The sequence below is a fragment of the Fringilla coelebs genome, assembly GCF_963513975.1.
Source record: "Fringilla coelebs genome assembly, chromosome: Z".
In the NCBI taxonomy this organism is placed as follows: domain Eukaryota; kingdom Metazoa; phylum Chordata; class Aves; order Passeriformes; family Fringillidae; genus Fringilla; species Fringilla coelebs.
In genome coordinates this window covers 82,649,937-82,663,643 of record NC_140031.1, presented here as the reverse complement: position 1 = coordinate 82,663,643, position 13,707 = coordinate 82,649,937, and the positions used below count along the sequence as shown (strand labels likewise).

Genomic DNA, 13,707 nt, shown 5'->3' with positions numbered 1-13,707 from the left:
GTATACAGAACAGTTTCTTGAGGTCCCTCCACCTAGTTCTGAGCAATTCAACTGCAAGAATAATTCCTTGAAATGAGATTAATTTATTTAACAGTTCAGCCATTATGCTGATTTTTGTTGTAAGAATCCATCAGCCTGGCCAAGTGCAGTTATGTACATCTGTACCATTTCTTGGTGTTTTTAACCCTTCTACCACAGTGGTGTTGTCTGGTCATTGTGTTTGTGGGTGCTGTTGACCCCATGTTTCCCACCACAAACAGCAGTGGAAATATCTGGATATTCTTAATTCTGTACTGGGCTTTCTTGTCAAATAAAACACAGTTTGAATGGAGACTGTTGGAAGAGTCATTCCAGACAAAAACATTGTCAATAATTAATGCAGATTTTCTACTTGGCTTTAAAGAAGTGTAAAGCAAATTCAAAGTGGTTAAGTTTGCATCAAGACTTATGTACCACATTTCTGGAAATTGAAAAGACCATGTAACACTCCATGGCAGTTTTCATTTGAGATTAGACTAATAAAGGAAGTATCTCCAGCCACTGTGAATGTCTCCAGTATACATTTGGTGTGTTTGATCAGTGACATTTGATAACTTTGTGTTTGTTACTATTTAGCATATTCTTGCAGAGTATTGTGTTTGAAAATGAACTTAAGGGCTTTTGACCTGCCTCAGTCTGAGTTCAGTTTTGTATTTCCTTTTTAGCAGTGATTACAGAGTTGAAGGTAAATGCATTTTTCTTGTATAATTTTTGAATACAATAAATAGATTTTAAGAGTGGGCAAAAGCTGAACATATTTGACTTGGTAGGGTCTGCCCCTGTTCTGTTTAAAAATGTAGTTATTATACTTGGATATTTCCAAATGCAAGCAATCATTGGATCTTAAAGTGCTGTCATTTTTTGTCTAAGTGTAGGAACAAGTTCAGGTTTTCTTTTGGAGATTTTAGGAGTAACTTCGCAGCTATTTTGAGTAATTTTATAAATATTTTCAGTGATAGCTAAAATTTTTGAATTCAGGCTGTTTTAAGTGTGAAATGAATCATTATAACTTAGTATCATCTTTGTGTTTTCCTAATAAAAGAATAACACATGTGTTTTAGCCCTAACATATAGGTAATAGGATTGGATCTCTCACATCCAAATAAGCCAGTTGTAATTAAGCCACATTGTTTATGATTATTGTTTCTAATGGTTGTGCTTATCTAATACAGTCCAAGGCCAAGCTTAGGTTAGCATCTCAAGTAACTTTCAAGATGTATCATTTTGTCAGATACTAACTTAATCAGATGCCATTTCCTTTTTCAAGTGGTCAGCAGCCAATTGTTTTATTTCTAGCAGTAAGTCACTGTCCTGGTGTCAGAGCTGTTCCCTTGGAGAGTCCTGGGTGGGCACCAGTGCAGCCACTTCTAATTGCAACCCTTCATTTCAAATGTCTTGTTTTTACAGCGCCAGATTTTGTGATAATTTGAGCATTTCTGTCTGTAACTTTTTCACCAGAATTACTGTTAAACACTGTCTGTCAGTCTTGGCATCGTTTTCATACAGTTTCCCATCTGAGAAATTAATGAGGATTTGAGTTTGTCTTCTAAAAAGTAAAGGTTTGTAGGCATTTGCTGTCAGTCTCCCTGTTGAATTAAGCGTGGCCAAAACTGGGTTGCTGCTGTGATTCACAAAGCAGAAATAATAATCCTTGTTCTAAAAAAATAAAGCTGACCTAAAATACAGCTGAAGTGCTACTGTTGTCTTCTAGTGTAGCAGTTTTTTTTTCCTTTTTTTGCCGGTTGTAAAGCACAGAGCCCAGTCCTGGAAGCACTTCAGTGCCGAAGAAGCAATAATCTTGTGGAATAGTACTTAACCTCAAAGCAGTAGCTTACTCCAATTTGTGCAAATGGAAGATAATGACAAAAATGATGGGAAAATCCTTCAAAAGGAGGCTCAGGGGGGCCCTTGTGGCTCTGCACAGCTCCTGCCAGGAGGGCACAGCCGGGGGTCGGGCCGTGCTCCAGGGAACAGGGACAGGAGCAGAGGGAACGGCCCCAGGCCGGGCCAGGGCAGGCTCAGGGTGGGCACAGCAGGAATTTCCCCATGGAAAGGGGGCTCAGCAACTGCCCTGGCACTGCCCAGGGGGGTTTGCAGCGCCCAGCCCTGGAGTGTCCAAGGAATTCCTGGGGGTAGCACTCAGAGCTCTGGGCTGGGGACACGGTGGGGATGGGCAGAGCTGGGACTCAAGGATCTGAGAGGGATTTTCCACCCTCAGTGATTCTGGGATGCTGTGATTGTTCCTGGAAGGCAGGTGGCAAAAATGAGTGGGTACAGGCACCACTATCTCCAACTGCTCCTTATCCCACCATAGTTCCAAGGAAAGAAAACTGCTGTGAATTCCCCAGTCTGAGGAATAACATTGGCATGGAACATTGGTGGGGGGCAGTGGAGGTGGTTCCAGGTGGGGCTGCTCTGATCCTCTGTAAGGTCCGTGTCCATGGCTTCAGGGAGATCTTCCCTTCAGGAGTTCCAGCTAATTTGGGTTGGTCCATCTTACCTCAACAGATGAGCTGTGTCCCTCTGTCTCCTTGGATTTCTTTGCCTCATTTCCCAGATTTCCTGTCATTCCCACCAGAAGAGGTTTCCTAACACACCGTGTCTCTGCTCCAGCCCTGTGCAGACAGCCTTGTACTCTCTACATGAAAACAAGAGAAAATGTTTCTTCTGTGGGAGGAGAAAAGCCACCAAAATCTGCATTTTGTATGTGACAAGTCAGGAAGAATGAGGAGAGATTTTGTAACAGCTCCCCACCTTTATATGAAGACAAAATTCACAACTGTTCCGTTTTCACGGTCCGTTGCTTCTTTTGCTTGAAAAGGCTTTGCTTTCACTTGTGATAGTGGTTTTGAAGCAATCAAAAGACAAATCTAATTTCCAGCTGTTAGAAATGATTGTTCATGCATGAGGAGCTACTGCAGTTTTATGTGCCATGTCTTTTTGGGATGGAAGTCTTGGTTTTGGTGTTTTGGTTTGCTGTGAATAACAGAAGGCTTGGGTTTGGGGTGGGGGGTGGGGGTGGGGGGGAGGACTTTTTTGGGAAAAAGTTATTTTGAAAATGAGTGGATGCTTTCATAGCGTCATGGACAGGGTGCTGAGTTCAGCCAGAAGATTTCTCTTTGGGAAACGACATGTTTCAGGGATCCACTACATGTTTACCTTGACTCCACTGGTGACATAGTGGCTTTTCAGGGCAGCTGTGTCTTGCAAAAGAAAGCTCCTTGCACACAGTATTTTAGGCATCACCAAATGATTTAGGAGCCACTTTGTTTCTCTGTTATTGAGTGTTTAACCAGGTTCTTCACTTGGATGACTAAATTGTAAGAAGTCTTAGACAGTGGGAAGGATTTTGTAGCTGCACATAGAAAATAAATCCATAAGATAACTTCGTTATGCTTCAGACCACTTCTGCTTTCCTTGTGTTTTCCTCATCTGTCACTAGTGATGTCAGCGCTAGAAAGCACCTGGAGGTGGTTGGATTCCCCATGTGTTCTTCACTTAAGAAAGCAGTTTATCAATGCACATAAAAATGGTGCAGCTGGTGGTAAAGGGTTTTGTACAACATCCATATTGCATTGAAATTCTTCAGGGAGATACCTGCATTTTTACAGGCTGTGGTAGAGTGTGCTACTTTTGATTAGAGCCTGTAAATTTGAGCACAGTGTGAGCATTTAGTAGTGATGAAAAACAGTGACAGTCAGTAAATGCACTCAGTGTCACCCCTCCCCAGGCAGGGCCACCTTGCTGACCACTGTGACCCCGCACTGCATGGTCAGTGACCAGTGGTGGCAAAAGCACCACAAGGTCTGGAGGTCTCAGTTGAGTTGAGATCCTGCACAAGAGGGACCAAGGCCTGCATAGAGACTGGACCTCGGTGGCTGCAAGAACTGGATCTGGAAGTTTGGGTGCCTGAGAGAACAGCCGGGAGGAGAACAGAGATAACATCTCACCACATGGCCACACCCTGCTCATCAGCCTGCTTTAATTCTCCCTGAGGAACACTGTCCTACCATTCAGTTTCCATGCTCAAATCTCCCTGTTTGCCAGGGAAGGAGTGTTGAAAGAGCTGATCCTGAAAGTTCTTGCGTTTCAGTGGTGGCTCTGCACCTCTGTAGATAGAGGAAGAGATACACTTTCAACTTTAGAGGCTGAAATGAAATTAGAAGTAAATGCATTCCAAGCAATGAAGGCAAATTTGCTTACTAATCTGCGTTGCATCTCCTTTTTCCCCTCTTCACACTGAAAGTGCCTGTGTCACCTCTTCCCAGTCCTGCTGCGTTTATGCAGGAGCGTCTCCCAGGAGCCTGGACAAGGCAGGAGTAAACAGAGGCCAAGGCAGCAAGAAAGGAGAGGTGGAATGTGGGAACTGGGAGAAGGGCAACAGTATCTGGACATCCAGGAGAAATGTTTATTTGCACCACTTCTCTTACCTTTTCCCCCAAAAGGTGGCCTGCTTTTAATTTCTAAGGGCATTCAGGTTGAGCAAGAAAAGTCTAGCTCAGTGGGCCTCTGAAGGTGAGGTGGAGATCGGAGAATGTTTGGTGTCAGTGGGGAAATCCATTTTCTTAGGTGATTCTGTCATCTTCCCAGCTTACCCTGTCTGCCTTGCCTTTCCTTCATGGTCTCCCTCCAAAGGTACCTTACCCCACACTTCCTTGCTGTCCTGCTGCCATTAAACTACCCAAACCCACAATTAACTCTCTCCTGCTGTTAAATTAACTTGTTTACCACAGGTTTTAAACTTGCCTTCCTCATCAGGAGGAATAGAAATAGTACAAATATGTTTTTTTGCCTTCAGAATGACACCTGGCAGTGTTTCTTACCTATTGATTTAAATAATTTATCATTTTAAAAGGAACAAATCGACATAATTTGTTTTGGGGATACTTAAAGGTTGAGGACAATTTTATATCAATTAAAATCAGTGGTAATTCATTTATGATGGAACTAATGTAATTAATTAGATAGTTGCTGCTTATCTTCTTTCTAATACATACATTACTTTTAAACATCTGCTCAATAGTCCATTATGATAGCACAGGAGTGATTTTACCTGAGAGCAGTAGAGGAGCAGATGCTTCCTCATGACAGCTTCCCAGTTTATTTAGGAAACAGCCAGTCAGTCCTGGATTCACAATTTTAACTTGAAGCATGGCAGGCATGCAAGTAAATTTGAAAATCAGAAACAAAAAATTAGAGAAACAACTTTCTTCATATCATTTTTAATGATTGCAGTTTGGTTAAAATGCCTTTTTTGGTTAGTGTTGTATATGACATTTTTAAAGGCTGATGTTTGTGTTTTGTCTTGTTTTGTAGTGTCTGTACATGTGAATGTTTTGCAGCAGTTACAAAACCATCCAAATTTAAATTTGATTTCAGTGTTGTCCAGTAGAGTAACTAAAATTCAGCATTAGTTCAAAAAGAGCCAGAACAACAATATAAATACGAAAAATGTCTAGAACAATTATTCAGAGAAAGAGTTAAAATAGGTTGTCATGGCATATGTAAAAATAAAGTGTCAGTTTTGGTTGTTTAAAATAAGTTACACTTGTGTTTTGTATTTATGGCTTTATCAGTACTGGTTAAAGAGTGAAAATAAGGTCTTGTGGGCTGATATAAAACTGTCTGAGGCTCCTTGGTTATAGTGGCCCATTTGTAGATTTTTAGCTGTTTCAAAGATCATCTAAAATGACTGTACTCATTTTATTCGTCTCATCAGCAAAGTTCATCTCATCAACTACAGAGATACCATCGAAACTTGTAAGCTACAAAATGTACTTTGCCTGCAAAAATACTGTGGGCTGTACTTGCAGAGACTGTAGAGAGCACGATTGCGCATCAGTGATGTGTCTTTTTAAATCAGAAAACGTAAAATTGCTGTTTCCTGAGAGGAAGGGGGATTAGAGTAGCCCTGAGAAGGATTCAGCTATTTGCCGTTGTGTGCAGATCTAAAATAGTCACAAATTAGTCATTTTACCATTATATACAGAATGCAGTGTATGCAGACAGTCTTTTTTCTAGAACAGCGGTATTTAACACAGGAACAGGTAGTGTTGCCATTTCCAGAAGTATCTTTTAGGGCAGGGTAAGCTGGTGACTAAGCAGGAGGCAAGGCCATGGTATCTGATGAAACATTAATGCCTGAGAAACACCGTGCAGGCTCAGTTCTGAGCACAGACTCTTTCTCTTCCCCACCCTGACTGTATCTGGGTTTGGTTTTTTGTTTTCTTTTCCCACAGGCTGCTGATGGTCTCTTTTGCTATTCTTACTGAAGCATTAATCAATTTTAAAGAAGGTTCAGTGTTATATACAGAATTTTTTTTTTAAAGCTGTATTTTACTTATAACCACTGGGTATGACTTGTGTGAGGAGGAGAAAGAACATCCCTTCTTGGTCTGTCACTCATGTATATGGGAACTGGGCATGTCATACCTGTCTTTCTCTGTCCTGTAACATCAGGAATAGCAATCAACACTGTCCTTCTGGCTGGTTGACTTCTTCATTTAAAACTAGGTTAACCCAGAGGGCATGTTTTCAAACATTCCCATTCAGTGCTTTAGGCACTTGTTTCCCCATAAGCAAAAATCTGCCATTTTCCTGCAGACATCTGGGATTTACCAGGAAACCTCTGCTCCGTGGCCATCTGTGATCTTCTCACTTTGTGTTCAAAAATGTATGGGCAGTTCCTTGGTCTGCAGCTTCTCAAGGTCTGGGCTTTCACTTTTGGATTTCTGTCCCTCTGCCTCAGCAGCATCTGGGTGCCTAATGCACTAAATCTGGGGAAAGTCACATCAGGAAAAAAAACCTGAAAATATCTTGGGTGTTGTTACTATTTAAGTTTTTATATTTTGTCATATATCGATTCTTCCATTGCTGACTTGATAAAGGATGTGAGAGAAAAATGCAAAATAGCTGTAAATTTCTGGTGTGTTGTATGAACATAGTGTTCAGAGGATTCTGGTTCTTCTTTTCTGCTCAATCTTCTTCTGTTTTGCTTGGACAGATACCATAATCCAATATTCAGGGTTGCTTGGCAATAGCCAAGTCATGAAATGCACGCCCAACCTGTGGGGCGTTATGGTTGCTTAGTTCATGCGTGTAAATTTGGGGGTTTGAGCGCTGAACAAGTCCACTCCCAGAGTGTCTTCTTGGAAAGTTTGTTCTTATGTTTAATCTTAATGGCATTATTAATTTAATGGTTCCATTTTCAGAGACATTGAGTTATGACAGCTTTTAGAAAAGTCCAAACAACTGCGTGCTTAGCACTGTTGGAATATTAATTTGAAATGTTGTGAAATTCGTGCTTCAGCTGTGGTATATCTCAATGCAATTAGTTTCGTCTGTTTTGATTTGTTTCAAATCTACCATAAACTTTAGTACTTTACACCTGGAATATACTCTAACAGGGGCAAAAAAAAAACCTCTCAGTTTTTTTATTACACTTTTTGTTATTATTATAATTACAGTATATGATATATTTTATATTATTAGCAAAAGCAACTCCTGGCAAAAAGCCTTTAAAGAAAGTAGATCAGAGGATTTTTGGAGGATACATTTGATTTGTCTTTTGGCAAGCCAAACTGGATTATTTAAGGATACACTTCTAAAATGGTCTATACTGAATGTAATGAGGACAGGTACAGCTGTAGTCCCCTTATTGTGCCAGTTACTGTGCCATGAAGATTTTAGAGAGAGCCTTGGTGCAGCTTAGAAAGATCTCAGTTCTGGAAAGGCTTGCAGATAGTTCACAGTTTGTGGAAGGGAGTGTGTAAGATGTCTTACACTGTAGGTTTCAGACTTCTCTGATTTTCTTGCTAGCATTGAAAAATTCCCTCGGGAGTTTGCATGAGTAGTGCTGTGAAAGGGGTTGTTGCCATTATTTCTGTTGTGCGCATTTACTGAGTTCATGACAATTTCCCTGGGCACAGCAGCAGAGGCTGACGTGCCGCTGTGGCCACGTGTGTCATTTCAGGAGCCCTCGGATGACTCCCAGGCCGCTGGGGTTTGCAGCACAGAAGAAGTGGTTCGCTACGAGTACCACGTCCTCTACTCCAGCAGCTACCAAGTGCCTGTGCTGTATTTCAGAGCCTGCTTTTTGGGTAAGGCCAGCACAGACTCCATGTGCTGCATGCAGTAGATGTTGGAAATTCTGTATTAAGTTGAGGAAGAGATGTAATAAGAAACCAAGAGGTGAGGCTGCCCACCAGAGAATTTTTCAGTGCTCTGGACTCAGTGCTCCAGGATCGTGGAGGAGATGATATCATCTCAAGCCTGAGGGAGGCTGATCTTTGGCTTCTGGCATCCTGCCTGTGTTTGACTGAAACTGCCGGTCATTTTTCTTGTTCTTTTCTTGAAATGACTACAAAAACTTAGTGCTGCAGGTTTAAACTGGGCTGGGCAATCAGTGGATGTAACCACAGTGCTTGAGCCACAGTTTGAGCCACAAGGCTGGGGTCTAAATGTGTCTTTTAAAATGTATGCTGTTTGCTGTTTTAATTTGCTGCTTAAGGGAAAATAAAATAATACCGATAGGATATTGACTTTTTTTTTGTGTTGAAGCTGGCTCATGGAACAGTCTGATCCTGTCCCCTCCCTGGTATGTACATCTTGCTACCCACTGCTCTGTGGCTGTAGCCACTGTGATTTCAGCCCCTATCCTGTCAGGGGAGGAAGGAGGAACACTCAGCCTCCCACAGAGGCCACTGTTGGTGTCACTCATTTGATCAGCAGGCACAGAGTGATCACACTGCAGCACTGGCTGTGCTCTGTTCCTTGCTGCCTCAACCAAGCCTGTGTACCTGTGCTCCAGGGGCACCTGGCTTGTGCCTGCAGTGGTGTGGCCAGCAGGACCAGCTTGTGGCACCTGGGGACAATGTTGAGTGGTGAGCATGGCTGTATTGGGTTAAGGCTTGGACTTGATCATTTTAGAGCTCTTTACCAACCTAAATGATTCTATGATCAGCATCTTCTGTGTTTTGAATAATATCTTAACTTTATCTAGATAAAGATGTCTGAATGTTGCCAGTGATATCTTTTCCTTTTTAATTAAAAAGTAGCTTAAGCTGCTTTGAATGTGTTTGGTAGATTTAATCACTCTCTGCCTTATATTGTTTAATGGTTTCTAATTTTGCAGTGTTAGCGTTTCAAAAAGCACTTCAGATTCAAAATTGAAGAACAAATTCTCGTAGGCTCCCTGGTGGAAAGATTTTAGTCTGAGGTGCAGTTTCAGGAATGGATAATTTGGGGTAAATTTTCATAGTGGGACATGGGGAACTGGGGACATTGCTCTGCCTTTACCACCACCAAAACTCATTTGCACACATCCTGTTGCAAATTTATTTTCAGCATTATTACAGGCATTTACAAATGCGCAGCGTTTTTTGCCTTTGAACTTATTGCGCAGACAGGAAGATGAAGGTAGTTTTGCTGTGAGAGATGGGTTAGCCTGTTTGTGGTCCTGAAAAATGTCATCTTCTTGATTTTTGCTGAATTTGTAGTGCAGTGTCTACAGAAGAGGACGGAGATGGTGCAGGTAGAGGAAGTAGGACAGTATCTCTACTGTACTTCCATATAATTAGTATTCACCATAAGCAGTTAATCACCAGAGAAGAGCTCACAGAGACAAAACAAGTTGTTTAGCTTGTCAGCACCAGGGAATCGGAGGTGTTGAAACATGACTCCTTATAGCTGGAAGTGGATATTACAGGAGCCAGTGGATGATCTAATGCACAATGCTGGTATTATGTGCCAACAGCTCCCCTTGCAGTACAGAACTGTAATTGCTCCTACAAGTTCAATTATCCTTTAAAACACTCCTTGGGAACCTTTCACAATGGAAAACAAGGGCTTTTTTTAGATGCTTCCGAAGGTCACCTGGGTTCTCTTCAGCATTTTGCATTCTTTTTTAAATTATAACAATATCTGACTCTTGAAGGGAGCAGGATACTAAATGCTGGCAGTAAGTATGTTTCCTACAGTGTTACCAGCTGGTATTCTCTGATTTTAATTATGGGCAGCTTACTTTGAAAATGAAGAATTCTGTCTTCCCTCTACGTTGTTGTTCTGCCTGTGCTGTGCTGTCTGAAGGTCCCAAAGTGGGATTTTTGGAAATGTACAGCTGGCATGTGCTCACAATCACTTGAGGTACCTGAGCAGAGTATCCTTTGTCTCGTCCCAAATCTGCTGTGAGGAAAACCCTGGGAGATGCCCTGAGTTTTTTGCTCTTGAGGTAACAGTCCATGTGATAGGCTCCTCACTTTGTTTGTCAGACAGTCAGCTCACTGCATTGCTCACCTGCACTAATCAAGGAACAATCTTCCCCAGACTTACCTCAGTTTCCCAGTCTAAATTCCTACCATTGTTTGTAGACTCGGTAAGAGGAGGGTTCCTCACAAGTCTCCTGTGAGCTGTTCCTGGTTCCCCTGGGATCCTGCCCATACTGATCCCTCTGCTAATTAGAGCTGGCTTCGGGAGGTAGAGGTGAGCTGTAATTCTTCCAGTGGTTCCACAGCCCTGCCCCGTCTTGCCTCCCCTAGCACAGGGCACAGAGCTGGAATTCAGAGCTCTGCTTCCTCCCTGGCAGTGTCTGCAATGCCCATCACACCTGGGAAACAATGATTCTTCTGTTCAACCTGGCTGAGGCTTTTGCAGCGTTCACTTCTTCCCTTTGTAGAACAGCAGCTGATGCCAGCCCGTCCAAATCTGCACTCCAACAGACGTTCTACAAACTTCTCTAGAATGTTGAAATCAGTGAAATCCTGCCTTTCTCCTGCTGCATGTGAGTGCAGCTTCCATTTACCTGGTCTCTCAGCCCCTCCTAGGAAAAAGGCTCCTTGTGGAGTTGCTGGGGGGGATTTTCCTGTGGTCTCCAACTTGGTTGGCATCCTCAGGAGCTTGTGCCAGTGAAGACATCCAGTTCTCACTCCTCTCTGCTAGAAGTTATGTTCAAGCATTACAGATCATTTCTTCTGCAGAAGGGAAAAAGTTGCATTGTATCCTTGCCCTTGCTGTCTAAATTGGATTAAATAACTTACATTCTTTAACTCCTCTTTTTTTTTGTTTTTTGTGAGATGAAGTTTGCTACATAAGGTGGTGCAAGGTAAGGTTTGCAATTTTGATTGCAACAGAACTAAAACATTTTGAGAGACATCTAAACTTTCTTGTAATCTCAGGGGATGCATTTACGGGGAAGATCTTGTTCCGTGCAAGGACAAATACTTCAGTTGAAAATAGTGATTAAGCATGATGAGACTGTCTGGAAAGGTGTTTTGGAACATTATAGGGTACAAGAAGATATTTTTAGGCAGTGTGTATATACATAAAAAACATTTTTCACTGCCTCATGATCCTTGCCACGTGGCATTTATTCCTAATTTCAGACCTGCTGAAGTCACAGTCAAGTGTCAGGAGCTCAGGGCAGAGGCTAATTTCTCCAAAATCAGCCCTATGCCTGCCATACCATCCAGAAACGGAGCACTTCTTTCTTCCCCTGGCTTCTGAGACTACCAAATAGGTAGTTGAAGAAATGCATGAACCCCTGCTGATATCTGATGTCAGCAATTAGCCCTCTTGGAGACAGATGGTGTAGGCAATTATCCTTCCCCTTCAATGCTGGCATCAGCCAGATGGGCTGAGCTAGGTCCAGTAAGCTTTCTTTAATCAGCAGAGTATTTTCCTCTTTTCCTACTCTTTAAGATGTCAAGGAGCTTCAGTCTTTTCCTGAACGATCCCCATCTGAAGCCGGGCATTCAGAACCCTCTTGCCATACATTAGAAAGCCCACAGTGAGGTATCAGCAGCACAGGTGAGCACAGGCACCATTCAGGAATCACCCCATGTGTAGAGAAAATAATGGCTCATCTCACACTTCTCCTTTTTCCTGCAAAGGCAGAGGAAGCAGCAGGAAAGCTGGCTAAACACTGAAAAGAAAGAGCAGGACTAATGGGAGTCAACAAGGACTGCACCCTCACTCCTCTAGAGAAGAGAAAAGGAATGAGGTTTTCAGGCTGACCTGCTCAAAATACTTTCTCAGCTCAGTGGCAGCTAAATCCCTGCCAATGAAAACCATGCTAATCAGTGGTTAGAGGGAGGGAGCTTCTGAGATAGGGCAACTTCCTCCAACCCTGAAGGCATGACTTTCTGTATTCACAACCACACTGGGCCTGACTGAAGTGCTTTCCAGAATACAGATTTACTTCCTGAGCTCAAAAACATGTAACCACCGTGTCCTTTCTCAGAAACACAGCTGCTCTAAAGACCATATCCTGTAAGAACTGGTTTTATTGTGGCTTTGGACATAACTGAAATTGAATAATTTCTGTGATCATATATTCTCATAAGCTGTACGAGGTTTTTTTTTCTCATTTGGTAGTGGTTTTTAATATTGTTTCTTTATAAAGTACATGAGAATGAAGCCTCAAAACAATTTTTGCACCATTTCACCCTAAGTGTCAAATAACCTTTAACTGAAAATCTTAGAAATTGTTGGAAGCTTTTAATTGGGAATCTCTGAAATTACTAAAAGCCCTCACTACACATGAAGAAAATAGAATACAGTGACTTGGAAAGCCTGAAGATTTTCTCTGAAAACAAATATGGAATTTTGTCTGCCTAAAGAATTTTTGCTCTTTGTGAAAATTAAGGTCCAGCTGAGAATGCAGCACCTGTGTGGTCTGACAGCCTCACCTTGCTACTGTGAGAGGGCACTCAGTATTCTTCCTTTAACTATTTCTTTTTTGTGGGGATGTGATTGAGTTAACCCCAGCTGGGCAGTCAAGAAGCTCTTCTCAGAAAAGTCTGTTGCAGTCTAAACAGTGTAAATAATAAAACTATCCCAGTTGCACTTGGGATAACCCTTGGGACACACAGCAAGCTGTGTCCTTGTGGGTGGATGGTGATTAAATAAATGCATCGGTGGGTGAATCTGGAGCCTTCACCTTCCTCCCCTGCCCCTTCTCTGGGCTTGGTGCTTCTGTTTCCTTCAGGTTCTGGCTGAACTTCCCAGCTCAGCTCCATCCCAGGGAAGAAAAGAGGCACGAAGACAAGAGGCTGCTTGGCTCAGCAGGTGCCACAGTGGGCTCTTGTTGCCAGCAGCAACAATTACTGCCTGCTCTGTCAGACCAGCTGGATGTTTGAAGTCTCAGTGGTTGTAAGAATGTGTAACAGGGCTGCTGAACATGTGAGAGTGGTGGAAGAAGGGTAAGAGAGTCCAAAGAATACAGATCTGTGTTTAGAGCAAGTCCAGGAGCTTGTGAATAGAATGAATTCGCCATGTGGTAACGACAAAACTTGTTTTTAACTATAACATGATTAATATTTCAGTAACTTCTGATCATTTATAAAAAAGGTACTAACAGAGTCAGAGTGATCCATTGCACGTGTACGTGAATCTGCTCAGTGTTATTATAAAAATTCTCAGAGAGATTTACAGAGCACATCTAGAGTGGCAAATCAGATGTTGCATTAGAACACGTGTTATTGTAGATTTTACAGTTGGGCTTTCTCTACTGAGAACAAAATTGCAGTTATGCATGGCATTTCATATCACTTGCACACAGGTGATCTGAGTGTAAATACATCCTCTTGGAATAAATTTATGGTGCTGTAGCAAGTTTCTTTCTGGATGTTAGACTGTCCCCAGCACAACTCTGGCATCTGTCAGCCCAAGGCA

The 13,707-nt window shown here is 42.2% G+C and overlaps 1 protein-coding gene across 1 annotated transcript in view; it reads left to right on the top strand.

Annotated features, from left to right (window-relative positions):
• Window positions 1–13,707, top strand: part of ATG10 (autophagy related 10) — a 59,514-nt gene that overhangs the window by 29,675 nt on the left and 16,132 nt on the right. The window contains exon 4 of the mRNA XM_084225018.1: window positions 8,012–8,138. Within this exon, the coding sequence (XP_084081144.1) occupies window positions 8,012–8,138 (127 nt within the window). The remainder of the gene's footprint in view (window positions 1–8,011; window positions 8,139–13,707) is intronic.